Source organism: Pomacea canaliculata, linkage group LG10 (assembly GCF_003073045.1).
Source record: "Pomacea canaliculata isolate SZHN2017 linkage group LG10, ASM307304v1, whole genome shotgun sequence".
NCBI lineage: Eukaryota > Metazoa > Mollusca > Gastropoda > Architaenioglossa > Ampullariidae > Pomacea > Pomacea canaliculata.
This window is the reverse complement of record NC_037599.1, coordinates 6,335,219-6,362,577: the sequence shown is the minus strand read 5'-3', so window position 1 is coordinate 6,362,577 and position 27,359 is coordinate 6,335,219. Positions and strand designations below refer to the sequence as shown.

Here is a 27,359-nt window from a genome sequence, read left to right as displayed (position 1 = left end):
ATGAATTGAATTTATTTCTTTGATGCTTGCCAGACAGACCACTGCAATGCCCTCTTGACCTTTCCCATATCCACAGTGAGGAATGAATAAGTGGGGGCAAAAAACTCTGTTTACAGAGCCCTATACAGCGATGTAGGGTCGATGCATCTGGAGCCCCTAGAGGACAGCAACGCTAATCCTACTTAGCAGGGCAGTAACTTGTTTGGTCAAAGATCAGTTGTAGTCCATATGTTTCAAATAGTTGGGTCACCTGGTAAATATTGAAGAAAAAAATTTTAGAAAAATTTCATTTGTCTTGCTATCACTTTCAACATTTTGTCATCACTCTCTTCCATCAACCTTTTATCTCTAACAATTGAAAAGACATTTTTTTGTTAGAAAAAGATTTTGTATAAAAAAATTAACCACAAAGGTTGGTTTCTTTTAGGTTTCATCATGCTGCATCTAATTACACCAGTTGTTTCGCGCTCAGTTGTCAAGTAAGTGTAACTGCATATTAGTATGCTGGTTTCTAACATGCTTTATGTACTATTTGAAGTTATATGCCCACACCCTCAATCTGTCTTTCTCATACATACCCACATAATTACATGTTGAAGGTGCAGGCAGACCTATACATATAATGAGAAGTGTATTATTCTTGATATGTGTCTGCCTTTGGAAACTACATAATGTCAAGTTTGTCCTCGGTTTGACTTTGACTGATTCCAGCGCTGCACTGTGCGACCTTTATCTCTACATCATCCAGCAGAATCTTCAGGAATCACTGTATCCAGCCACACTTGCAGGCTACGAGTGAGCATTATTCTTACATTTTATCCATTTTACTGGAAATTACACTAAACTATTTATGAAAGCACATGCTTATGTTTTAACATATATCAACAAATTTCCTGTTTATTTGTAACTGTTTGGGAGCCCCCGTGGGGCTGGCTTCTCATTGTCCTCCAGCACCACTTCCCAAGCATAATGGGCGGCCATGAGGAAGATAAGGGAAGATTTCAGGTTGGCTGAATAACCATCTGTAAGTTGGAGACTGTTCTCACAGAGGCATGAGATGTTGCTAATTCCTTGGCATCCACCATTGCTCACAACTCTCACTACTCTCCAGATTTCCAGCACTTGAAATCTGTTCAGGAATCTTCTGGCTGACTTTTCTTCCAATAACTCCAAAAAATACAATATACCCTTCCCTCTCTCTGAACTGCAGCAGCACCCTCGATCATTTGGTCCGTTTTGAAATCTGTCCAGGTTTGGAGGCTTCGTTATATGTAGATGACTTTGCTCTCTTCATTCAAGGTCGATCCCTGCCATACCTCAAACACCAGCTTCAACTGTGCGTAAACACTGCACTAAGGTGGGTGACAGAAAATGGCTTCAAATGTTCTCTTATGAACTCATTATGCATCCACTTTTGCAAACTGCGAGGTATGTTTCCTAACCCATCTATTTCTGTTAATGGCACAGTACTCAAAGGGGTCCAGGAAGTAAAATTCTTAGGGGTCATCTTTTACCGTAAACTGTCTTTTCTCTCTCATATCAAATCTCTACGCCTCTCTTGTCAGAAAGACTTGTACATTTTCAGAGTAGTTGGCCATGTCAGCTGAGGGTCGGATGGCATGGTCCTGCTTCGTCTGTATTGTGCCCTGGTCCGCTCTAAGCTAGACTATGGATCCATCAACTATGGCTCTGCTCGAGAGTCCTACCTCAAATTCTCGATGCTATTCACCAACAAGGGCTCCATATCTCTTTTACATATTTTTACTTCTTGCATTGGCCTTTTAAAGAATGTTATGGTTATATCACTCTGGGGGTCTTGTCCCTAAACTTTTAAAGTTAAGATTACTTTTTGTTGCTGTGATATAGCCTTAGTTGCAGGTACAGTGTTAGAAACAAACAACAAAGTAACTGTGTGGGAGCATGCATATTGGCCTGCACATGATGATTAAAGCAGAATAAGAAGAGCAGTTCCAATTTGAAAATTATATACATGAAATACTCTTATAATCAGGTTGTGTACACTTAAACCTTAATTTTGTGGCTTCGAGTCATGGGACAATGTCAGATTTAATTGCCTACTTGACTGCTTGTTATTTCAACAGATTTAGCATGGAGGCCATGTCGACAGGTGTAGAGATCCACACAGAAGGTTTCAGTCACAAACTGCCAGTGAGTTAATCAGTGAGCTGTTTTCAAGCAGATCGCTGTAGCTTCCTTAACAAAGTGGATTTCTGGCTTCTATTGAGAATATTTAAGCTCTTGCTTTTATGTGTGCTGGCTCGTTTGTTTTTTGTGTGGACTGTATTTAGCCTACTGTCCTCAATGCCATATTTATACCCAGCAGAAAATGTGCTTCTCGTCAATAGCTTACATAAAAAAACAGCAGAAGTGACATACCAAGAGAAGAAAAAGATTTCTGTTGGTAAATAACTTAAGGAGTGTTTGCTATCGGTGTTCTCTCTGTGTGTGAGATAATGTGTCGTAAACGTGTAATTAGAAACAAGTCCATGTAAAACACTGGGGCAATCTGGTGGCACAATTATTAGCACTTGTGAGGATGGCTGTCCTGGGTCCAGCTCTCGTCTTGGGCATGCTGTTCTTCCTCTGCATTTAGCATCTGTTTACAGGGCTGGCTGCATTGCCATGATATAGCCTTAGTTGCTGGCTCATAGTAATCCACCCCCCCACCCCCACCATGTAAAACATTAGGTATATTTGCAAGGATGTGGGTAGTGGGGAACTTCTACAAATGTCTCACCAGCCCTTAACCCATTTATGCCTCACATTCCATTATTTTAAAATTCTTGTTTATTGAATATTGTAGGTCACAAACTTGAATTTCATGCAAAAAAAAAAAATTTCAAACTCCTGCATAAATGGGTTAAAATGAAGTAAGCAGTAGCCAAATGTTTGTGTCTGGTGGGTGACAAATGTGAACCTTTGTTAGCGTGGAGCTCAATTTGCTTCAGATGGTGGTGCAGTGCATTATTGAACACCTGACACAGTTCAAAGTCACCCCACAAAACTTTGAGGTTGTGAAGACTCAACTGAAGAAGAGCTATTACAATGAGATGATCAAGCCTTTTGACTTTGGAAGGTCAGTGCTCTTCCTTTTGCTATAAGCTGGTTACTAGCCATAATCTCCTCACAGTTTCTTGCTTGGACTAAACATTAGTAAGCTTGTTTACAACAGCATCACACTTTTATGGGAATTTGTGTTTTATCCAGGGTTGCCGAGATCTAGCACAGGCCCAAGGTCGGATGACCTCTCCGGGTCCCTTGTAAATTTAATCGTAAACTATTTTCTTAGTGTATAATAATATGTGTAGACAGGAACGTCATCTGGAGGCTGATGATCCACTATGGCATTCCATTTAAACTCATAATTATCCAGGGGTTGTTTGAAGACTTGTCGGGCCAAGTTATCCACAACAACAAACTCACTGAACCTTCCGTAATGAGGACTGGCTTAAGACAAGGTTGCATATTATCACCAACAATCTTCCTGATGGTCATAGACTGGATTATGCGCAAGATAACCCAAGACAACACTGGTATCCAGGTGGACCTTTACCAAACATCTAGAGGACCTGGACTTTGCAGATGACATTTTTCTCCTATCACAATAGCAGCAGCATGCACAAACCAAGCTGAGCAAGCAAGCCGAGAAAGCAGAGAAGATAAAAAGAAAGAAGACTGAAGTAATGAGAATCAACAACAAGCAGGAACTCCCAATCCGAATTCAAGGAGAGAACATCCTGCAAACAAATCGCTTCGTGGATTTGGGGAGCATTGTTAACAAGGACGGTGGAGCGAATGCTGACATCAAAAACCGCATCAACAAGGCCAGGCATGCTTTCAACAGCCTACGGCCCATCTGGAACTCCCAAGCATTGTCCTTCTGCAGTAATATTTGCATCTTCAGCACAAATGCGAAGACTGTCGTACTGTATGGTTCTGAAACCTGGAGAGTGACAAACACCATCAACAAGTTCCAGACCTTTACCAAACAACGCTTACACCATATTCTGGAAATAAGATGGCCTGAAAAGATCTCCAATAGCAACCTGTGGAAAAGAACCAACCACAATTCCACTAGCCAAGACATCAAAAAGAGCAAATGGGGCTCAATAGGACACACTGCACAAACCAGCTGACACCATTGCCAAGCAGGCACTTGACTGGAACCCTCAGGGTAAGAGGAGTGTAGGGAGACCAAAGCAGACTTGGAAAAGAACATTAGAGAGCGACGCAAAGGACATTGAAACCACATTGGCCCAACTGAGGGAAGCTCCCCAAAACCGGGTCTGCTGGTGAGGTGTTGTTGTGCCCCTATGCTTGTCGAAGAGTAATAAACACCAAAAAACATAATAAACAAAAAACATAATAATGTGCTTACAGTTCGATTGTCAATGTCTACATTTTATTCACTAATGTTACATAGACTGCAAACATTAGGACAAGTGCGCTACATCAAAAAGGAGGAAAAAAAATCCACTGACCAAGGCTAGGCCCCTTTTACAGCATCCCTCCCTTCTCTCTCTCATCAGGCCTGGTTGTGCTATGAAGGGAAAGGAGATCTCTGTTGTATTTGGTGATATGGTTTGAAGATGTCTTTGCACCAGTATTTAGGAAAATACTGTTCTTTTTACAGGAATGGGTTGAACTTCCTTAATAATATTTTGTTCCATCCCTTGTATTTATGGGAAAACATGAATAGAACCCATAACAATTATTTTATGTTCAAAAAAGAACGATTTGTGCTTATTATCAGTGAAATGTCTTGTAGACTTTTTTGGGGGGAGGTCATAGTTTTGTGGAATTGTTTGTGCTAGAACATTTCTTACATATCTACTGCTGAATTCAATATGATTTGTCGTTCTTATTGTCTGCTCAATCCCTTTCTTACCTGATGTATATCAGGGAGCACAGTAACAGCTCAGAAATGACATTAGTTTCTTGGATTTTACAGAATGCTGAGATTTGCTGTAACAGAACCAAGTAATTGTTCATTGCCAGACCGCTACTTGGTGGTGTCCAGCCTGACGCAGTCCATGCTAATGAACTTTTACCATGATTTTCTACAGAGCGTTTACGTTGAAGGACTTGTAATAGGAAACTTTACGGCAGAGGTAGGACTTATCTGGTGAAGTCCCATTATTGCTTTTAGAAAGTCTTAAAATACATGGCTGTAAAATGAAATTTTTGTAGAAGATAAATGTAGATGAGTGGTTTAGACTTATTGTCACAGTAAACTCCTAGCAGCAGGACCCAGAAGTTACATGAATGTTTAGCTCTCAAGTCATGGTGTGGTTAATGCTGAAGGGTCATCGGTTGTTTTGCCCCACAGGCTGTCAAATCGTCCCAGCTATATCCATATTTTCCCAAGTAAGACACACCATCCCAAATCTGAAAGCCTAATCATCCCAGGCTCAAAAGTGAATCAATCACAGGGATGATATAACTGAGGCCATAAGGTCTTGCAACGAAATGACATACCTCTTGTTGAAGATGTAAATTGTGTGCACATGTATTTTTTTGTACTGAGAGGCATTTGAAACATTATGATAATACAGTGCATAATAACAAGGATTTGATTTTCATATGATGTGACACAACAATTTTACAAAGAAAATATATTTCTGCATATCACTTTTTTCCCCTTGATTAGGAGGCGGTGAAAATAGCTCATCTGGCACAAAACAAAATATGCAAGAAACCCCTGCCACCGGAAATGCTGCCTCTCGTATGTATCATTGCTTAAATTGTCACATTACTGGCTTAAATTTGACCCCAAATGTGAGCAAATGATACTGTACTGTTCATTAATTTTGTCCTTCAGAAGTTAGCTAGGTAAAATCGTCATTCTATGTGTGCTTTTCTGAATTTTTTTTTTACAATATCGTTCTAGAAAGGTGGAGCTACCTAGAGCTCAGATTTGTGTTTTGCAGATTAATCTTTTAGAGTTTGAGATTATGTGAACCAAGAGCATAGTTCTGCCTTCAAGGTGTTATTTTTTGGAGGACAGGTGTTTTTTAAAAAAGGCATTTTTGAAGTAATAATAAATATTATCGTGTCATAGCACACTCTGAAGTTATTTGTGTGTTGCAGAAACGACTTTACCAGCTTCCTATAGGTGATCTGCAGTGTCGTGTACGTGGTGTCAATCGCCAGGACACAAATTCCATTGTGACTAGCTACTACCAGATGGGGCCCGGCACAATTAGAGAAGCCTGTCTCAATGAGCTCCTATCAGTATGTAATACATTCACATTAGCAGCATTGCACTTAGCACTTTGGCAAACCAACCCAGAAATGAAAAGCACTATCTTCTTTCTAGATTTTAAAGTATCCATAAATTTCTGATATACAGAAGAACCTCAATTATCCAGTCATCGATTAACAGTGCATTTGGTTACCTGGGATCACCAAAAAAAAAAAAAAACTGCTAGACATCACAAGATTGCTAAGAATTTTGACTACAGGAATGTAAGCTACGTGTGTCCCAGCTTAAGGTTCCTTTGTAGATGGGTTTCTGAGAATTATTCTAACAGGATTAAAAGTATAGCACCTGCGCACCAGTTAGGCGATCTGCTGCTGTGAAAAACCATTGATCCAATGCAGAGGACTCATTCCAAACACTCTCCCTCCCCTTTCCCAAATTCCAACAACTGCCATTCGTCAATAAGTTTTGACATTTGTCCTCTACTTCAACACTTTTCTTGGAAAGGATTGTGTATGGGACGCACTGTCTGTGAAAGAATTGCGTTGTTTCCTAGCTGGTGTACACACCTCGAGGTTAGAAAGCAGCTTCCCCCAAGTTCATGGCAAAATGTCTGGGTCAAGTGCAGGAGTGAACAGAAAAAGAGTTATTTTGACAATTGCTACAAAATTGTTGAATGCGCTGAAAAGGGGGAATTGGTTGCTAATCTTTCATGAGAAATCAAACAGTGCGTGATCTTGCACCTATAGCATCTGCAAATTTTTTAGAACTTTTTTTCAATTATCCGGATGACGGGCACCAGATAATCGAGGTTCTACTGTGGATATATGTATATAGTGTTTGAAGCGATGTGGAAAGTTAGCTATGGCCATGAAATGATCTACTGGAAGATGAAAAAGTGAAAGAAAAATGAAAACATCCCTCCTCAAAGTTGTAAAATTGCTTCACACTGATATATGCAAATCATCTATATTCTTTTCCTCAACTTTTACATTTCCTACCACTGTATGCAACTCTGTGACCTATAGTAGCTAAAAAGTGGACAAGATCATAAAATCACCTTTATTTCACAGAAAAAGAAGTTTGTTTTAAAGTGTCATAACCAGTGGGGCTTATCCATTTGTTATGAAAATATATTTATTGTGCAAAGCATTTTAAAGAAGGCTACAAAAACAAAGTGGAAGAATTGAGAGTGCAAGTGGGATCTTATGTATAACAAACAAGTCAGAACTAAATCCCAGTGCTTTGGTTTTCTTGTCCCATTGTCTCAAATCCTTTCATTTACATCGGAGTGACTTGGCCAAAGATAGACATATAGGCATTCTTGTTATTGAAAGATAAACATCCAATCCCAGTCAATTCACAATTCACTCTGAACATGGATATGCTTTCAGATGCGGATGAAGGAACCATGTTTCAACTATCTACGCACAGAACTTCAACTTGGCTATAGCGTTTTTTGTCATCATATGACCACCAATGGTATTCTGGGATATAGTGTCTCAGTTGAAACTCAAGCAAACAAATTCAGGTATTTTTCTACATCTCTCTCTCTCTCTCTATTTTTTTTTTAAAGATTGCCAGGTATTTTGGAAAACCTTTGTAAGATGGAAGCTTTGCTGTAAAAGATTGTCTGGACATTTTACACTTACACTTTTGCAAATGCCTTTGTGTGCAGCATGTCTCAGGTCGAAAGGCACATTTCCAAGTTTATGGAAAATTTTCAAAAAACATTAAACAAGATGACTAAAGCTCGGTATAAAGACCTGGTAAGTTTTTTCTGCTCGGTCAAATCCAACCAGCAAGCAAGTTAGATGAAAAATATTCCATACCTAATATCTTTGCAGAATCCTAGATAACCTGTTTTAAAGATAAGCACTTATTAACATGCTGGATGTTGGTATAAAAAAACAAACAAACAAAAAAACAACCAACAACACACAATCAAAGAAATGAGTTCTACCAGATTGTTATTGTAATGTTTTCTTCAGGTGGAGTCAGTGATCTCCCTGAAGCAGGTGGAAGACACCCAACTGGGAGATGAAACTGGTCGCTACTGGCAAGAGATTCTAGATCGTTCTTACATCTTTGATCGTCCTGATCGTGAGGTGTGCAGTACAGTTCTCTTATTCTGATATAAATCACAATCACTTAAATTTCTGAATAAGAAGGCTAGAGCTAAACGGCATCAGTCGTTGAAAATAGGGCCATTTATCTTTCTCTATTACATGCATGAACCACATACACAGCTATTATGTATTTTTAAAATCTCCCAGATAGCCACACTACAAACCATCCCCCTGTCCGAACTGAAGCTGTGGTATCAGAAGTACCTGGACCGTTCTCGCCGTCATGTCAGTTTTCAGGTAATTTTTTAAGCTCGCTGTTCAATTAACTTTAGTGGCTGTAGAGGAATTATAATAGCCATAATATTGCTGTTTTGTCAATAATAATGTTTTCAGAACAGAAACAGCCAACATAGACTTTACATGGAAAATAGGGTTGAAAAATTCAATGTTTTTGGGCAGGTGCAAGGTGCTGTTGAAGTGCCCATGGAAGCAGCCTCAAAACCACATAAACCTGGTACTATTGAAGATGAAAACTTTCTGACACTGGTAGTGGAGGGCAAAGACTTCATCAGTGATGTGAAGAAATTTAGAAAAGAACTCTCTCTGTATCCTCATTCCCTCGTCACTTCCTGACGTCCTCTCCCATCTCTTGTTGCGCTGTGGGCAGTTTTTTTTTCATGGAAGATCTTATGTAGTCTTGACCAACCAACAAGCATGTGGATTTCGGTCCAGTATAATGAAGCAGCCAACTCCCTAGAAGAGAATGGAGACACTTGTTGAAAAATTGTTATTAATGGAGGAAACAACAACTATCATCACATTAGCAAACACTTGATGCTCAGGGAATGATTGCAGTAATTGACAGATAGTAATTGACATGCTGCGTGTTGCTTTGCATGGGTGCTTGTAGAAGTGTGCATGGGGTATTTTCAATGTGTACCATGACTGAGGATTTGACAATGCAGCTGTGTCAGTGGTAGAAGAGGGTTGGGATTTTTTTTTTTTTAAACATTTAGTTGAAATAAGAGTGGAGATAAATGGCATTCCATTCCAACTGTATACAGACTGTCCACACTTATTTTCTCTACAAGTATCTTTAAAAGGAAAATAACTTATCAAATCCTTCTCATTTTTACATTTAATGGTTGAATGAAAACTACTACCTTAGTACAAGAACATGAATCACTGGACTGTGGCAAGCTTTGCATAGAGTCTTTGTGGGAAAAGTAAAGCAAGTCTTTGACCCCCTTCCAAAGGTTAGGGAGCAGGGGTAGGTAGGGGGTTTGTTATCTGCTGTTGAAAAATAAAAGCAGCATTTGGGATTGTGACTCACCTGTGCATCTCATGCAACTCGTTTGCTTATGTTTGAATAGCCAGCACCCACACAAGTGAGAATCAGCTTCTCCCCACCTGTCTTCAGTTGCTGTCCATTTGCTCCCATCTGCTCTCTCTTGTCTGCCTCTACTTTGAACATCACCTGTAAGAACTGACGAATGTGACGCAGAAACTGGATCCTGCAAAGTAAATACAGCTCTTTCTGAATGCCAAAAGTGATTCCAAAAATTATGATCCCAAAATATTTCCAAAAACTTTTTTGCTACTTGGTTGCTGGCACTACTGCTTGCCATGCTTTTTGCACTTGCCGTGCAAGTTGCTCCTAGTCTAGGCACTGATGGTAAGGGATGAAGCCATCAGGAAAGGAAGCTAAAACGGGTACCTTCTTCTTTGATAAGGTTAAAACTGGCAAGCTAAAATAGGTTGTTATAGTGCTACAGCTTGACAAGAGATCAAGCGTGTCTCTGATTTTCTGGTCACAAGCCAGTAATGTGTCAACAGATCAGAAGTATGACTTATCTGGCCTACTTCATGTCAGTTTCAGAGCAGCTCAGCTGGTATTGAGGTGTGTCTTAAAATTTTTTCTACTACAGAGGGAGCAAATTTTCTTCATCTGAGCAACCCCTTCCTCCACCTGTTACTCACCATACAATCATGTCCTCAGTGAATCGGTTAATTTAGCATATCTCTGTTCCCTAATCATTTCTGGCCAATCCTGAGTGGAACTGAGATAGTTAATGGGGTGATCTGCACATAGTCATGTCATGTGGTATGTTTCTTGTGACTCATTGCTGAATAATTGATGTGATTTTTAAAAACCTAGATGTAAAGCATGTTGAGCCTGATTTGAGGGATGAAACCTTAAAACTATTTCATTACTTTAACGAAAAGAAAACTACTAACATCAATTTGGGTAAACCATAAAGCATCTCAGGTGAAAGCAGATAAACAGATCTACAAAGCACAATTTGGATCTAGATGAAAACGGGTCACAAAACATGATTTTTGCAAAACAGAAGTCGATATTTTCTCTTGGTTTGGCTGATGTCTGTGTACAGAAATGTATATGTAATAAATATATTCTTTATAAAATTTTGTGTATGGCCTGTGCTCTGAGTTGAAGGTAACATGGAGGAATTTACAGGTCATTACACTAATTATGCTTTATGATTATCTCAGCAAGTGTGTTAGGTATATCAAATTTTCACAACCAAACACTGCAACTACTTACGTATATGGAGAAAGAGGGCCAGTCTGTACTTTTGAAACATCTTGTTGTCCTAGTACCATACACAGTACTGCCAGACTCTGGGATGATGAATCCACACACCCTCCCTGGGACACACCAAGACAAAAGAAATTCTAACTGTGAGTGTAAGGTACCAGCAGCATAAAATAAATTCAAAAGACCTATTCGGAGTTTTTATTATAAGCTGGAGATAGCATATTTTCATAATAAATAGAAAATTTATATAAAAATGTACTTTGTGCACTATCTGCACACATTCAAGATGGCAGGATAATCAATCTTGTGCTAGAGGAATCGTTCTGGATCATATTTTACAGTGTGGCTAATTTTCTTCATTCCTAACAATTCATTCATAATCTGGTTTAAAGCCCATTGTAATGGACTGGAATAGCTGGTCCTAATGCTGTGCCAAAAAGTTTTACAAAATGACACTTTAGATACCTCTATTTCAATGTGATTTCAAATTCTGAGAATACAAAAATTCTTCATATTTTCTATCACAAATAAACTATACTTTCCCTTATATAATCAAATATCTTAAAGAGATTCTAAAGGAAAAATAAAACTGCTTAGAATCGCGTAAAGAGTATGATCCACTTGAATCTCATATATTTTCGCATCTTTTCATATGGAAAAAGTTGAAGGTTTTGTAGCATGTTGTGTTTAAGAAGACACATGACCAAGAAGGCTTACCAAGTGAAACAGATTATATAATTTTTAAAACTGTGCTTTGAAAAGTTCACTTTAAAACCTAAATTAACTCACAAGACACCACCGATGATGACGTCAAATATTCGCAATGACCACTGACACTTACAGTCTGTCTCTGACTGATGTCACACCCAGACTCGTCTGCTTGACCATCTCGGGAAGCTATCGCAGTTACTCGGTGGAAGGACACAACGATCGATTTCACTGGATTTTTTCAATTTTTATAAACATCGGCAACCGAAATAGTGCTAATAAGTGGTAATTAAGTGAGAAACAAATCCTTTATTTCTCCTGTACTGTACTCGTGCTCTGTAATTGTAACTAAATATATTTTTGAATTGTTTGACCGTTGCCACAGCCTTATCACAAGCCCTGAGTATCCCTTTAATACTAAATATCTTTTAAATCTTAACAAGTTTTTGGATAAAGACTTGAATCCAAGGATTCGAGCTTAAACAAGATTACCAACCCCAAATTACAAATTATCACTTCTGAACTATTTTTATTAAGGCCAAGCACCAAAAGCGCAATAATATTTAAGTAGAGGTAAATACAACTTTTAACCAGCTTCGTAGACTGCTGTTACAAAAGCCCACACAAGTGCTAAGGTCGCTGTGTAAGGTAGTCTTATGAAAGCTAGTCAAAATTTTATTTCCATTTCTATAAAGTAAAGGATGTAACTGCGGGTATTACTTGTGGTTTTATTTTTAAGCATTTTTTTCTTCGCATTACTCAGCTGTCTCCTGGCAATAATTAAAAATTTTCATTGCAAAAATGGCACTTTGGAAATCAGAGATTTCACATTGAGATTCAGAGCAAAAAATCATTAAGACTTCCACAGTGCCACCACAATAGTATCCTCTCATGTATTTAAATGATTATATTTAAGTGAAAGTGTAATGCACAGAAGATAGGCATCCGTTCACTTTCCAATTGTTCAACTACAGTATTTGATAGACTAAAACATTTAAATCAAGTTACCCTGTATATTTCCTCAAGTAACAGATGAGCAGCCTGCTTTCCTATGTCTTCAGGTATAGACGGTGGTTCTGTTGAGCCCTTTGGATTTGATGTAGCTTCTGCAGCAAGGAATGCACCATTGGTTGTCTCGGCCACTAGTGTAAGCCCAAAACCCGGTGATCTGTTCGGAAGCAAAAGATGGCAAACATAATTTCATGTTTAAATCAAATTCAAATTTTAAATTTTCCCATGCAAAACCAGTTATTTTAAAATATTTTTCTGGTCCCCTTATCAATATGTATTATTATTTACCAAAAGAAATCACACCCCTGAAAGCATGCTTACAGAATGTTTTCTATGTTTTTTTTAATAATCTCATAGAAAATTAAAACTCACTTCACAACATAAAAATTTAACAATAAAACAAAAATAATAAAGGAGTACATGTAAACAACTGTTACAACACTGCATGTCCTCACCTTCCAGATTGCTTGCCTTTACAAGAATCTGTGTAGATGTAGATGTCTGTCAGAAACTGATTAAGAATACCCCTTGCTACATGAACCATGCGGTTCGTGATAACTGGTGAAACACGTACTGCCCATCTGTCCACCAGTTAAGGAATTTAGCTACTCCATCATTCATGTCTTTAAAATCATTTTAGCAAGACGCGCAAAGGAAACAAATATGTGGCAAGTCATGAGTACAATGATGAATAGTTAACAATTCACTGTATCCATTAATTTTGTGTCTTCCGATTTTGATCCTTAAGCTAATAGAGAAGCAGGGCACACAAAATATCAGTATGTTCCAAATGTTTTCGCGTTTGTGAGCTAACTTCTATTTATGCTACTTTTCCTACTCCTATTCCCCTTGACAAACTGTTCAGGAAATCACAGTTACATTTAAGGAATCTACTCCAGAAAGGGACATTTGATTTTCTCTACACTTCAGATGTAAAAACCAGCACAAAATGTCTGTTTTATTACCAGCCAAGCACCACGAAATTGTAGTCATATAAAATACTTAAACTATGCACGATGGCACTGATGTAGCTGCTGTCGGTCATCAAATAGCCAACCAAGCTTATTTTCTGTTGAGTATACCATTATTTCTATGTTCAGTATATCAAATATAGAGCGGTCAACTCTGTTGTCTGCAGTATTCTCAAATATTTCAGCCTTTTTTTTTTATCAATGTTGATAAGTTAGAGTTAAATTACACCCAAGAACTAAACAAGATACTTCAACAAAACATTAAAGAAAAGGTAATGTTTTACTTTTGACACCATTGGTAAAAAGTTACCAGTAAATAAACAGGAAAAAAAAAAACCAAACAAAAACCAGTTATGTTTTAAAGGATACGCCACACCTCTGATGCGTTTGATTTTACCAGGATCTGTAAACTGGACGGGACGCAGCTTCTGTCTGCAAGGACAGGAAAAGATAACCTCACCACCACCTTCTGGTGCTGCTCCTCGCTTTACAATCTGCAAAATGAACATATTTATGCTCTTTCTCTTCCAGTCCTCAAGCAACAAATACCATTGCAGTAATTCAAAAAGTGAAATACTGTGGGTAGCAGATTACTGTTTCTAGAATTTGAAACTGATAGTTAACTTTGTGAGACCACACATTAAAATCAGAATTTATAGGTGTTTAAATTTATGGCTTGTGGAATGAAAGACTGGTTGATCTCCCTACTATGTTCCTTCCTAAGTTGCCACCCCATTTCGGTGGATTTTAGCAAATCTTAAGAGGAAGGTTTTACTGTATTACAAGATTACTACTAATTTCCTGTCTTGGCTCCCCATCTAGCCACTCAGCAACATACACATTAAGCTTTACTTTGTAATGTGTGCTGAATACCTTCAGATCCAAATCCTCATCAGTACCAAGGAACTTTTTCAAAACAGGAAATGAAGACAACTTGATTAAATCAACCTGCAAAAAACCCAACAAAAAATAATAACATGAAGCATATGATATAGTTTTGCAAACAGATTTCTAACCAACAAATATAAAGAAACTAAAGAAAATAACTGTCTAGCCCAGCCTCACTCTATGATCCTAGCTATCCATTCACTTTTTTTAATTCCCTACATTGGTAAATCACCAAAATAGGATTCACACTTGCAATGACATAATATATTCATTAATACTCACAGATAAATCAGTCTGACTATTGGTAACACCTGAAAGTGTTGCATGAAGTGGATGCTTTGTGAAGGGAGCCAAGCACAACAAAGCTTCAAGGTAATATCCAATAGATCGTTGTGGGTTGCAATCATGTTCAACAGTTCCTCCGATAAGAAGTCCTGGTTCGAATAGTAGACTTGTACCTGGCCAGTAAAAGTCTCTCTTTACCTTGTAATTAAAGCAACACAACTTAATGCTAAAACAAGAGAATAAAACGCTAATCATAGCAGAAGAGACACGAGAGAAAATTTAATTTTCAATTGTCATTCAAACAAATACATCCCCAAAATAAGTTGGGTACCTGTTGTACTGATCACGATCTTTGTGCCGTTTGTGATTTTGTCCAGCAACCGAATAAAGCTTGCCTCATATTCTGAAAAAAGAAAAAAAAATCTGTTTTGTAACAGCAGATGCTCCACATGCACAAACTAACAAATGTCTGTCATTTTTTCATGCTATATAAAAATGGAATGCTAACCATATGTCATATGCATTAATACACAGGAGTATTATTTGTACAAAAAAAGTATTTTTTTAATACTGTTTAGGCCAGTCTATATCACAGTTGGTCTATGGTCAGTTTAGCCATTTGATGGTTTGACTATAGCATAGATAGATTTGACCACTGCCAGGGGTTAATTTGATTGTTGGTCATAAGTTGTTTCCAATATATTTTTCATTGGTTGCTCTATGCATGCCTCTCAGAAGAGCAAGGTCTCAAGCACCTCATTCCCTAACGACCTGAAAAAGGTCATGGGATTTCAATGGCAAAAGATTATGCTAATAATATTTGTTAACAAGTAGGTTTATTGCAAAATGCTCTACATGAACAGACCACTAATCTAAACTCTTGCAGGGTTCCCAGTGATTAGGGATGGTGCCAAGTAAGGACCTTGAAAGTACCTTTCATACATTTGTAAGGACCTAAGTGACAGTTATTAAATAATGCTTAAGTTTTTCTCATGTACGGTCGGAAAGAGGTATTATTTATGAATCTTTGATCTTCTCTATGTTCTGAAATACATGTATTACTATTCTAGTAATAAATAATCAAACAGTTAATTTTGATGCCTATCTGTAATGTTCAGATAACTTAAAAAGTCTCTTTAGTGCATTTGTAACATTAATGTTAATGTTCCAAGTTTTCTAGAAATCTAAGTAATAATAATGACAAGATCTGAAAGCTATTCTTTGGTGTAATACAAAAGTCCGTTCATGTCTCTCTCTCTCACACATACTCAAAAGGGGAGACAAAAGATTCAAGGATATTCCACAGGCAACACATTGTGCACAATGTTTAATTTTAGAGTCTTTTATCAACTAGCCTTTATATTTTTCTTCCTTTAGCTAGTTCTCCTGGAAAAAACACTTCCCCTGCATGTTTTGAATTGTCAAGAAGACAGAGAAATGTGGTCATCCGTCAAGACTAAAATCTCGCGAAACCTAAGTTCTTGTCAGACTTGGTAAACATGTGATTAAAATAGCGGTCAGGCGAAGAATCGTCTGTAGTTTGCAACTCTGAAAATAAATTTGTGGATTTATAAGAGGCATGAAAATATATCTGTGGTAATATTTTATCGATATAAGAACTTGTAAAGGTCACAGAAAAAAAGTAAGGATGTGTGTGAGGAATTGTAAGGACTGCATGGCAAATATAAGGATTTATAAGGCCTTACAGCAAAATTTCTCTACGTAAGAACTTTTAAGGATAGGTAAGGACCCTGCAAACCCTGTCTTGACATTTTCAAACTCCTCTCTAGCTAACTATCAAGACAAGTTTAGAGCTCAAAAGAAAGTGGATAGCCAAGTGGCTAAAGCACTGGAATCCAAACTAAGAGGCATGACAGTTCTATATTTGTGTAGCACAGCAAACTTCTTCCAGTTAAGCCAGCTGTTGGGAATGGGTACCTTACTCTAAAGAGGGTTGAGAAAGGTAGGGAAGCGAGGGATGGGAAACAGGTGTTTTATGCTGAGCCAGCAGTTAAGGCTATATCAGGACAAGGCAGCCAGCCAGATGCCACAAGCAGAGAAAGAACAGTGTGCCCGAGATGAGAGCTAAACCCAAGACAGCCAACCCTCACTGTATTGGTGACAGATGCTAACCGTTGCACCACCAGATTGCCTTAAATGTGGGAGAGGAGATGGGCATTACCCTCACATAAATCTGGCCACAAGAAAAGCCTTCAAACATCTCGTTACACAATGACCTGAAAAAGGTTAAGGAATGACTTTTACTTTTTTTTTTTTTTTTTTTTTTTTTTTTTTTGTCAGATACTGTTGTCCTTATCTTTTAAAATACAGTCACCAGTTTTGAACTATGGTGTGGCAAAACACGCGGAACTCTCTTCCCTTTTATATCCACCACTTGCCCACTGCTAAATCCTTTAAACGTTGTCTCGAAGACGCTCAGTATGCGAAGCAGTAGGGAAAAGACATTCCAGATGCTGGACCAGAGAAGAAAAATGAGCAGTAAATATATTTGCTTAGATCCACTCTTTCTGGAATACCTCTCGTATTTGGCGGTTGCCTTAGGCCATCATTCCACCTCTTCTCCTCCAACATTATATTTTATAATTATTTGCACGTTGTGTTCCTGTAGTTATATATGTCCACTCAAACTACTCTTTTGTGAGTGTTCAGCTTACTGTCAAAAGGGCGAAGGTACTATTATTTCATTATTTATAATTCATATCCTATTTGTTTGTTTTCCTGTCACTCGTATGTTGTCCATGCTTCGTTCTTGTTCTTAAGCGTTAAGAACATGCTCCTTAGAAGTTTGAGTATGCGCTTTGCAAATTTTGTAGTTATTATTTGGCAGGCTACGTCTACTTTGCAACAGCCAATATTAAAATAAAATGTAAAAAGGCCCTGTTACCTCTCAGTCCTGGGTCAGAATCTTCATGCCGAATCTTTTTCAATTTAACTGCTTTTCCACTAACAACTGACAAAATCAAGCGTTGCCTGAAAAAGTTTGCGCCTTCAAACTCCATTATGATAATACACACGTGCAGATAAACGCCATGTGTACAATATGAGTAAAGCTACTTCCGGAAACTCTGTTATCTTAGTTCCGTATTCATACTCTGAAAAGTGGATTTTAAATAATTATGAAACAATTTAGAATCAAATATGTGACCATTACATACACATTTATTTTACAGGTTCATATTTCTTTGTTTCATTTTAAAAGAGGAAACCGATACACTTCTCATTACCGTGTTAATCTTAGCCTCATTCATTAGAGAGCTGATGGCAACAAGAAGTTGTCTGCCATGCTACGTCTTCTAAGTGAGAGAGAAACTGGACAGTCTGAACCACTATTCTTAAGAAGAGCAGAAACAACACGGAGATATTTTAACCTTGCATTAAGCAAATATCGAGATGTAGAAGAAATCCACAAAGGAAGTATCAACTCTGTGGACATAGACACCGTAGAAAATAGATAGTAAGTATAGGCGCAGCATGTATATTTGATGAGATATATAAATGCAAAAGAGAGAGCATTATAGTTTTGGTATGTCATAAAGTACCACAGGATAACCTCACTTTTCGCTTATATAAAAATACTGTGTAACATTTTACTGCATGTTACCTTACATGGTAATCAGTTTGAAATGAAAATCAAGCAGTGATGTCTTTTTCAAGTCTTCTTTCAGGTGGTTCACATTCTACAATAGCTATTCATGATCTACAGACAACTAACAATGGAATGGTACAAACTTACAAACATGTGTGCCAGACATCTGATAGCAGCAACTGCAAATACAGTGTTGACACAGTACAGTGGTACCCCATTGACACAGGGATGTTCACCACCAGTGGAGCAGACCATAAGCTAAAAATATGGGATACAAACACAATGAAGGTCAGGTAAATTATAGAATTCAGTGTTTCTCATGAAATAATTCACTCATTATGTAATATTTCTGTGCACAAGCCTATAAAAGTAAGATTGATGATGACTGCATCAACTCTTGTTCCTACTTTCATAGATGACATACAGCATCCCATTGTATGGTTTCAGTGTCTTGACACATGCTTTTTTGTTTTGATTAGGTGGCGGACCATTATACTTTTAAATCCAGGGTGTGTGATCATCATATGTCCAGCATTGCTCGGAAGCATTGTCTTATAGCGGTAGGGTGTGAGCAATCAACTGTTAAGCTGGTAGACATGAAATCAGGGGCAGCAACTCACCAGCTGAAAGGCCATACAGGCTCAGTTGTTGCAGTTAGGTGGTCTCCCAGACATGAATTTCTTCTTGCAACGGGCAGGTATTGGGATTTCATTTATCATAATATGATATATATGTGACCCTCTATGACGAAATGAGTCTCAAGTTGTGTGGAGCAGTTTTGTGCTAGAGGCCTCGATAGGTGATAGGGGTCAATTTTGTGCAATTTGACTTTTCTTTAAAAATGGATTCCTTGGTTATTAAACTATCAGGAAAATACACTGCAATGTTAAAATTAAAGTTAGAAATTGACTTAAAATATGTTTTAATCGAGGTACCCTACTGCGATGCATACTGATTTCAGACAAAATTCAAACTTTGTTTTGATACTGTTTCCCTGTCAGAACCCCTTCGTGTTATACCTTGCCAGAAAGCCTGGAGCCTGTAAGTTCAACTTCTTCAAAGAATGATTCAAATATTAAGAAATCAAAATATTTGTCTGCAAAAGTTTAGGAGTAAACAAATCTGGTTGGCCATTTAGACGCTTATCTTTGAACCCGCTTTTCTCAAAATGGCAGCCACCGTACTTTCACACTTTTAACATTTTTAACTCACTCAATTTTAGGACTAGAAGAACAACTTTTGTATCAAAAGAAATTTCAGAACCTGTACTTTTTTAAATTATGCAATTTGGCAAATCTCAAATTTCCGACTTTGTCATGGAGGGTCACATACATACATGGATATATTGTAACTTTCAGGTTGCTGACCTGATATATCAACATGGAAAAATGTGTCAAAATTATTTCTTAGACTTTTGTTCTTATGTTATAATGAACTTTAATGAACACATGGCTTCTGGTACTGCACAAACGTAATGCGCAGAATTATTTTCAATTTCTCTAAAAATAATTTTCATGCATGAAAACAAGTGTTTTAAAAGTATCAACTGGCTATGTTCGTGTACTTGCGCATGCATGTGCATGTTTCTATGAGCAGTGCTGACAGCAAGGTGTTACTGTGGGACATACGGACAGCCAAAGGCAGCCTCCTGGCACTGGACCAGCACAACAGGAGGGTCAGCTCCAAATCTGGTGATGGTGAGTAGACTTTTGATGAAAAAATGTTTTTATATGGAATAGTATTTCAAGTTTAAGAAAGTCTAGAATTACTAGGGTGTTGGCGCAAGCTTACATGGTTAAAACCTTATCAGTTCTTGAAGAAAATTGTATTTTGTTCTGTGATTACAAAACTAAACAGTAAACTTCAATTTTTCAGTGAAAACAGCTCATGATGGCACAGTGAATGGTCTTCAGTTTACATCAGATGGGTTGTTCATTGTGACCTTTGGAACAGATGACCGACTCAGACTGTGGAATGCCTCCACAGGCAGGAACATGTTAGTGAATTTTGGCTCAGTATTCAACAGCAGCAAAAGATCTTTGAAGTTTGCCATCTCTGGGGATGGGTGCCCAGATGTATTGTTTATTCCAAGTGAAGGTAATATCCAGGTGCTGGACCTGTACCAGGGAACCCATCTAAATACCTTACACGGGCATTACAATTCAGTCAACTGTTGTGCACTACAGAAAGAAACGCACTACCTATTTAGTGGAGGTGCCGATAGGAATATGCTGGTCTGGATACCTACTTCGGAGACAGAGGATTATGAAGAGAACTTAAAAGATCAAAGTAGAGAATGTCACTCAGAAGGATCTGTGAGAAAGGAAATGACTGCAACGGTAGATACTTGGAGCAGTGATGAAGATGGCGCATGATTGTTACAGAGTATTAAAGTGTGTGACATAAAATATTGCACATAGTTTTCAAAATGACACTTCTTTCATCTCTAAGAATCATTCTAGAATGATAAACAGTGCTAAGTATTCAAAATTAATTTTAATTCAGTTTGTTTCAAAAGATCCATAATACCAATACTTCCTTTTACAAGCAATTGTTTCATTCACTACTGTTTAACTACTTAACCTGCTTTTCACTGTAATCTCGGAACTTTCCAACACACCCTTGCATACACATGGATATGTTTGCATTTACTCTCAAACATGCATGTGCAAGTGCGCACACACACATATGACTGTGCACACACACACACATTTTGCAACGTAAAGACAATTCTTATTCAGCCACACAAAAATTCTCCATTGAGACAGAAATTCATGTCTTCTGCCCAGATCTCTCATTGCATCTCCTAAAAAAATCTGTTATCATGGCACTGTGTTTAGAAAACATCATTTCAGTTCTAGCAAATACCACGTGACATGACGATTGTATCAGCTACACCACAAATGCTGCAACAATTGTATAGCCCTATTTACAGAAGGCAGTGTTTGCTGTGACATGAACATTCTGTAACAGCCAATGGCAAAATAAATCTTGTAACCACATGACCAACATCATCTGGAAGTTATTCACATATGCAGACTTGACAAACTGAAAGTAGATTACCAATTAATTTCCTGGCTGAAGTGACGAGATCTCACAAAGAATGTTACACAATGACATGAGTTGCCTATCAGACATCTAAGAATCCTTCATTTTCTTTATCATTGTCTTTTTCTCCATCGTAAAATTCATTTGCTGGTTCCACCCTGAAACAAAATCACTAAATTTAGCACAAGTGAGGTTTGCATAAAAATATGAGGTGGGATGATGAAGGTCTATCCTAGAGTCTTGAAACAATTGTACACTTTAACAAAGAGATGCAAGGAGTCATTACAAAGAGATAAACCCATCTACTTTTCAATCAAGCTTTTAATTTCAAAAATAATTTTATCCAAAACAACAAAAAAATTCACCTCATTTTTTAGATGTAGTGTTACAACTATTTACCCCATACTAATTTACCAAAACTTAAGTGTCTATAAGCATGTTCCTAATTTACCGGTAGCAAGCTGTTACACCTCTTACCCTACTCATGGTTCTAATGGTTCAAATAAGCTCTAACTTGCAGCTGGTAATAAAATATTAGAAAATGGAATAAAAATTTCTGTTAAACATGGATTGGGGAGGTTGGTGACGCACTGGCTAAAGTGCTTGTCATCAAGACCGTGAGAACTGGGTGTGGGTTGGTATCTCAGCTTCGACACACCTATCTCTAAATGAGACACCTTACTGATCATTGGGTACTCTGGTTTCCTCTACACTGGGGATGTGGATACATGCATGTGTATATGTGAGAGTGAGACTGAAACTGAGTAAAGATTTGAATGATGGTAAATAAATTTGTAAGATGCAGTTGATGCCTCCTGATACGTACTCGTGTGACTTAATGTAACAACCTTGAGCCATTTTGGGATAAGGCACTCTATAAATATTCTTCTGTTATTATTTTAGCCAGCAGTAGCAAAGTAAATTGAAATGTTTACACACCAAATGTCACAATGCCAGTTATCTTTATTTTCGTTTTGTGCAAGTTAAGTTTTTGTTATTAAAAAAGCAAGATTATCATTATAAACTTCATATATGTTTTAGCTGATACCTTCATCAGGTACCTGTCTCACATTTTACATTGTTTATGAAGAAATTTTTTCTCTTAGTATTATTTGATGCAAGTCTCACCTCTTATCCATGTCTTCCTCACTCATGCGCACATCAGGATCAGGCTCCTCTGTATTTTCCAGACTAAGCAGGTCTGGAGCTACATCATGCATCTGTACACTAGGTGCAGCTATAAGATTTTTCAGGTTCTCATGTGTTGTTTGTCGAATATAGTCTAAATACTGTAAAGACAAATCCCAAAACAGAAAATTTTTCAAACACTCTAAGCCATTAATATATAAAGCAAACTCAGCATCGTTTTTAATAGTCAAATTCTGCACTCTACACTCAGAGCTGCATCTCCTTGTTCCAGGTTTACAAAGCTTAGCATTACCTGTTTAGTATTAAGATTTTCTTGTTTGGTGCTGATGTCAGGGTGCAGGGAGAAATCTGGAGCAAAATACTCAAGGTATTCTGCAAACACAACAAAATTTTGAACAATAAACTAGCAGAAAAAGTTAACAGGTGAAACTCAAGACTAATAATTGTTAATAGATGGAAATGAGTTAAAGGTGATCTTTGTTTTTCCTGTATTAAAAATGAATAGTGTCTATTTATTTTTTGGTGTCTGAATGTTAATGTCTTGCAAACCTGCTCATGCAACAAAAATAGGTCTTACCATTGTAGGGTATCTCGTTGCTTATTTGCTCATTCAAGAGCACTGAGGTCTCGAAGGTCCAGCAGCGTGCTACATTGCGCTTTGTGTACCCTCCCCCACCAAGCACCAGCATGGGGAGCCCATACTCTTTGACAACCTGCACGCACTCTCTCAAATCGCAAAAAAATTGTTCTTTGGTCATTATGTTTAGACCTTCAACATGCATTTTCTGTATGTTCTCAGAAAAATCACGAAAAAGCCAGGTCTAATCATATGGTGAACAATATTTTAAAAGATATTACCATTTGTCATTAAACAACCTCCACATGGCATTGCATTTAAAGTACTTGGATCTCAACTCACCCATGGCCTTTGACACTTAGGTTAAAACAGCCAAGGCGGTCACTACCAAGAGAGTCAGCACCACACTAGAAAAGAAAGAACATTTATCGCAAAAGTGGATTTATGCACGCACACACCACAAAAATGGATGACATTTTGACTATCTTTCTTATCTATTTGTCTAATACAGAGATCCAAGCAAAGAAAATTACTTCTTCAAGCATCACTGTGTATGACCGATGGATTCTATTACTTTTATACTAAGGAGTGTGGCAACCCTATTTGATAGTGACTGTATATCACAGCAGTGCACCTCACGTAATCTTTTTCCATTACAGAACTTGCTAATAACTTATATGGATGTGTTGATAACATGAATAAATATACTTCGAAAGCTTAAATCATGTTTACAAGTTACTGTGTATGCACACACATACCTGTAAAACAACACAGGTGGGCTGGTAAAATTCCATCACACTTTGAATGACAGGCTTAAAGACACTCATGTATGCTGGAAGTGAAGAAGAAAACTCATAAAACAAGGACAGCAATAAAATCAGCATTCTAACATAGTTTACCAAATATACATCAATATCTATTAACATGATTTCATCTAGATTAATGTCATTACATTAAGCAGTGTTATGAAATTTATAGCTATCACCTACACTTCATCTGAAACTATATATTACCAGATGAATTCACTGTATGGAAAAATTTACCAATCATTTGTAACTGAAGTTTCTGAAAGCATTCCGATCTTATGATTTCTAAAATCTGACAAAACAAGGAACAGAAAACAGAAAACTTTGTTTTGTTTTATATGTGCAGGCACACATGAGGAATATATATATTTTCAAGCTCTTTCATAGAAAAACAAAGGAGAACCAAAGCAAGAAACAAAAGAAAAACTTGCAATACTTACTACTGTCATCAATTCCTTCCTTCAGAGGCACATTGACAGAATAGTACCTGCCACTGTCAGCACCAATCTCATACATGTCACCTGAAACCATTTGTCTTGGTCTACAGCTTGTTTCTTTTCAAGTCATAATTAAAGCGATAAACATTTAAATATATTCTTATAGTTAATACATTAACTAATTTTTAGCTATATTAAAAACAGTTGAGATAAAACCAAAAATCAATGCCAGCTTTTCCTTTAATTTGTAATGACTCACTTCCATCAAATAAAAATCCCACAAAAATTCAGAACTTGAAAAACCAGAGAAAGTACAAAAAAAAAAAAAAAAAAGGTCAAACCTGTGCCAGGAAAAAACAAGTTGCCGTGCTTATGGAAAGAAACTGTCATGACACGATCTGTGAGGTAAAATGCTTCCTGTACACCATCCCCATGGTGGATGTCAATGTCAATGTACAAGACACGCTGGTGGTATCTATAACCAATAAAAATACACTATCATTACAACTTTTACAGCTATTCTGTGCACAGTGAGGATATTCATTTTCTATAAATATGTAAATATACATGCAAACATCGTAAGCACTCAAAAAAAAAAAAAAAAAAAAACCAACACTGCCCAACTCATCTAAGCAGATCTGAAGCTTAACAATACAGATTGCTACAGCAGATCTTTGAATAACATATGTAGGAAACATACTTTAGAAGTTCAAGGATGGCAATGACAATATCATTCACGTAGCAAAACCCGGAAGCCTGGAAAACAAGAAAAAAAAACAATCTTAAGTGACTCAACATGGAGAAATCAGTAAAGAAACAAAAACACTAGATACATATATGCATTTAGAAACATACAGTCTATTTCATGAGAAAAAAAGCAAAATAATAGAGATAATGATGACTCACTTCAAATTTCTTGGCATGATGCAGACCACCAGACCAATTGATAGCAATGTCACAGTGCTGTAACATCAAATGATGACAGATAAATACAAGAGAGCCCACAGGCTATGCCGAAACTTAAAGCTTTCCTAATGGAAAAGAGCGGTCAATTATATCAGGAGTCAAATATATGAAATATAGCAATTAAAAAGGACAAGATGCATTAAATTACAACCAAATATAAATGTAATTAAAAAAACAACAAAAATTTAATAAAAAGTAATATGAAAACTGGGCATATTTACATGCAACTGTGTCCAGTGACATGTACGAATCAAAATAAATACTTTTATGGGAAATAAGATTAATATTTTTTAGTACAAAGGGAAGAAAAATAGTCAACATTGAGTGGAGGCAACTGGCAACCATATAAAAAAAGCATTCACTAACTTTGTTGTTTAATTTTACAGCTCCTTCCAGAGATGCGCCAGTGTACATGGAGCAAAAATCAAACATCCCATCAAAAACGGGACTGCACAAACAGCAAAAGGCATCATATGGCATATCAATATGTATAATAGTGTGGTGTTTCTGAGTTCAGGACATTTCTGAAATACGAAAAGAGTATTGTGGGAAAGATGAAGTGCTGAGGAAAAAGAGTGAGATGCAGAAACTTGCCCTACCAGGCAACAGAACTTATTAACCATGCTTTTGGTGAGAAGCAGACAACAAATGCAATCACTACACTACACATTTGACAAGAATTCAGAATATAAAAAAAAAATAACCAGGTCAGTACATCTAGTACAGTAGTATTACTTTCCAGAGGTTTTTATTAACTGTTCTAACAACTTTACTTTGACCCTCTCCTGATCATAAGCATACAAAATGTTTTTCTGTAATTAACTTTGTGTATGAGTGTAGGTTGTAGAAGTGAATGTGTCTGTTACATACAAATATGGGTGCATGGTTGCTAATGATTTAGTCTATGCATAATTTATATAAAGTGTTTTGAGAAAATCTTTGGAAAGGTGCAACATAAATCCTCATTATTATTATATATGGTAACACCAATTTTAATCTTTATTTTTATGATTTTCTTCCCCTTTATAAACCAATTAACTTTCATATGGTGCTTAATTACCATTATTAATATACTCACCAGTCTTCTCCAACATTGAAGTGAGTTAAAGATTTTGTAAATGTTTGAACATTGAGAGGTGTCACTCTTTTCAAGAAGTCAATATAATCTTCCGAGTGAAAGCGGCACATGTCATGATATGTTGCTCGGTAGGGTCGGTAGACCTTAAATAAAAAACAAAATTTGTTGAAAATGTAGAATTTATTGAAAATGAAATTGCATACTCTTTTACTGAGTTAAGGACAACAAACTGTAAATAAGGCTGGTTATTACAAATAGCAATAATCCTCCAATAGGACCTTCCCTAACAAAACCTATTCATTCATCGTTTTGTGCAACTTACTGTTAAAAAAAAAAATTAAAATGCAGCCATTGAAATATCTTTAACTTTCCTTAAACCTTCTCTTCTGTATAAATCTGTTGATAATCTGGCCACGATGTATTTATTATTTTATTGCATGATGTTACATTTGCGTGTGTTTGTACACATAACTAACATAATACCTTCATTTTTTTGTGCAGTCCATAGTGAAGCACAAGGCTGTGTGTCAAAGAAATCCTATGAGGTTTCATCGGATGGCCTGGACCTGTTGTTTAAATACGTTAAGTATTATGACGACGCTAACATTAAAGAATTCGTATTCTCTCGTGATATAGAAAGGAGAGAAGAAACGGTCCTCGCTAAGACATAAATTCACTTCAAGTTGTAATATAATTTTTAAAATTAATAGCTGATTAATTTCAATACTTATCAATTTGTTACTAATATTAGCAAAATGATAATTCAGAAGAACGTAAAATGAGCCATTTATTTAGTAGTTCAACGTACCATAATGGAAGTTGCCCACATCGAGGTCGTAAAAATAAACAACTGAAGGGTTAGACATGCTTTACCGTTCACACATCAAACATTATAACAGAAATGGTGAAATCTAGCAGTTAACATATTACGAACAAAAAAAGACGCAAACTCTTCTTTCATCATTAGAGAGTTTGA

General features: G+C 37.0%; 4 protein-coding genes across 13 annotated transcripts in view; 2 read left to right on the top strand and 2 right to left on the bottom strand.

Moving 5' to 3' along the window:
* LOC112573820 (nardilysin-like) overlaps positions 1-9,455 on the top strand; it is a 32,297-nt gene extending 22,842 nt beyond the window's left edge. For all 8 annotated transcript variants that reach the window (XM_025254443.1, XM_025254444.1, XM_025254445.1 and 5 more), the window contains 12 exons: positions 428-479; positions 712-795; positions 2,103-2,169; positions 2,970-3,097; positions 4,973-5,132; positions 5,672-5,746; positions 6,112-6,255; positions 7,618-7,754; positions 7,902-7,992; positions 8,215-8,331; positions 8,500-8,589; positions 8,752-9,455. In XM_025254443.1, coding sequence (XP_025110228.1) covers positions 428-479; positions 712-795; positions 2,103-2,169; positions 2,970-3,097; positions 4,973-5,132; positions 5,672-5,746; positions 6,112-6,255; positions 7,618-7,754; positions 7,902-7,992; positions 8,215-8,331; positions 8,500-8,589; positions 8,752-8,925 — 1,319 coding nt within the window. In that variant the 3' untranslated portion in view covers positions 8,926-9,455. The remainder of the gene's footprint in view (positions 1-427; positions 480-711; positions 796-2,102; positions 2,170-2,969; positions 3,098-4,972; positions 5,133-5,671; positions 5,747-6,111; positions 6,256-7,617; positions 7,755-7,901; positions 7,993-8,214; positions 8,332-8,499; positions 8,590-8,751) is intronic.
* On the bottom strand, positions 8,909-17,781 carry LOC112573829 (RNA 3'-terminal phosphate cyclase-like protein). Of its 2 annotated transcripts, XM_025254461.1 has the most exons (10): positions 17,621-17,781; positions 15,047-15,118; positions 14,713-14,888; positions 14,416-14,490; positions 13,912-14,036; positions 13,027-13,152; positions 12,569-12,728; positions 10,859-10,962; positions 9,626-9,806; positions 8,909-9,045 (listed from the first exon to the last, which is right to left on the bottom strand). In XM_025254461.1, the coding sequence occupies exons 1-9, from the start codon at positions 17,733-17,735 to the stop codon at positions 9,635-9,637; spliced, it is 1,125 nt and encodes a 374-aa protein (XP_025110246.1). In that variant the 5' UTR covers positions 17,736-17,781; the 3' UTR covers positions 8,909-9,045; positions 9,626-9,634. The 2 variants fall into 2 exon arrangements, with proteins under 2 accessions (XP_025110246.1, XP_025110245.1); XM_025254460.1 differs by lacking the exon at positions 8,909-9,045 and having other exon boundaries at positions 9,286-9,806.
* Positions 17,782-17,971: 190 nt separating this feature from the next.
* Positions 17,972-20,730, top strand: LOC112573828 (DNA excision repair protein ERCC-8-like). 2 transcript variants are annotated; one of them, XM_025254458.1, is made up of 5 exons: positions 17,972-18,190; positions 18,391-18,610; positions 18,802-19,019; positions 19,919-20,019; positions 20,198-20,730. In XM_025254458.1, exons 1-5 carry the CDS (start codon positions 18,018-18,020, stop codon positions 20,695-20,697), a joined length of 1,212 nt encoding a protein of 403 aa, XP_025110243.1. In that variant the 5' UTR covers positions 17,972-18,017; the 3' UTR covers positions 20,698-20,730. The 2 variants fall into 2 exon arrangements, with proteins under 2 accessions (XP_025110243.1, XP_025110244.1); XM_025254459.1 differs by having other exon boundaries at positions 18,049-18,190; positions 18,402-18,610.
* A 69-nt stretch (positions 20,731-20,799) lies between these two features.
* On the bottom strand, positions 20,800-27,358 carry LOC112573826 (histone deacetylase 3-like). Its single transcript, XM_025254457.1, has 14 exons — positions 27,192-27,358; positions 26,867-26,949; positions 26,384-26,526; positions 25,672-25,753; positions 25,246-25,302; positions 25,040-25,095; positions 24,681-24,814; positions 24,343-24,423; positions 23,855-23,928; positions 23,439-23,503; positions 23,097-23,245; positions 22,812-22,891; positions 22,499-22,659; positions 20,800-21,528 (listed from the first exon to the last, which is right to left on the bottom strand). The coding sequence occupies exons 1-14, from the start codon at positions 27,247-27,249 to the stop codon at positions 21,453-21,455; spliced, it is 1,299 nt and encodes a 432-aa protein (XP_025110242.1). The 5' UTR covers positions 27,250-27,358; the 3' UTR covers positions 20,800-21,452.
* Between the last annotated feature and the right edge of the window lies 1 nt (position 27,359).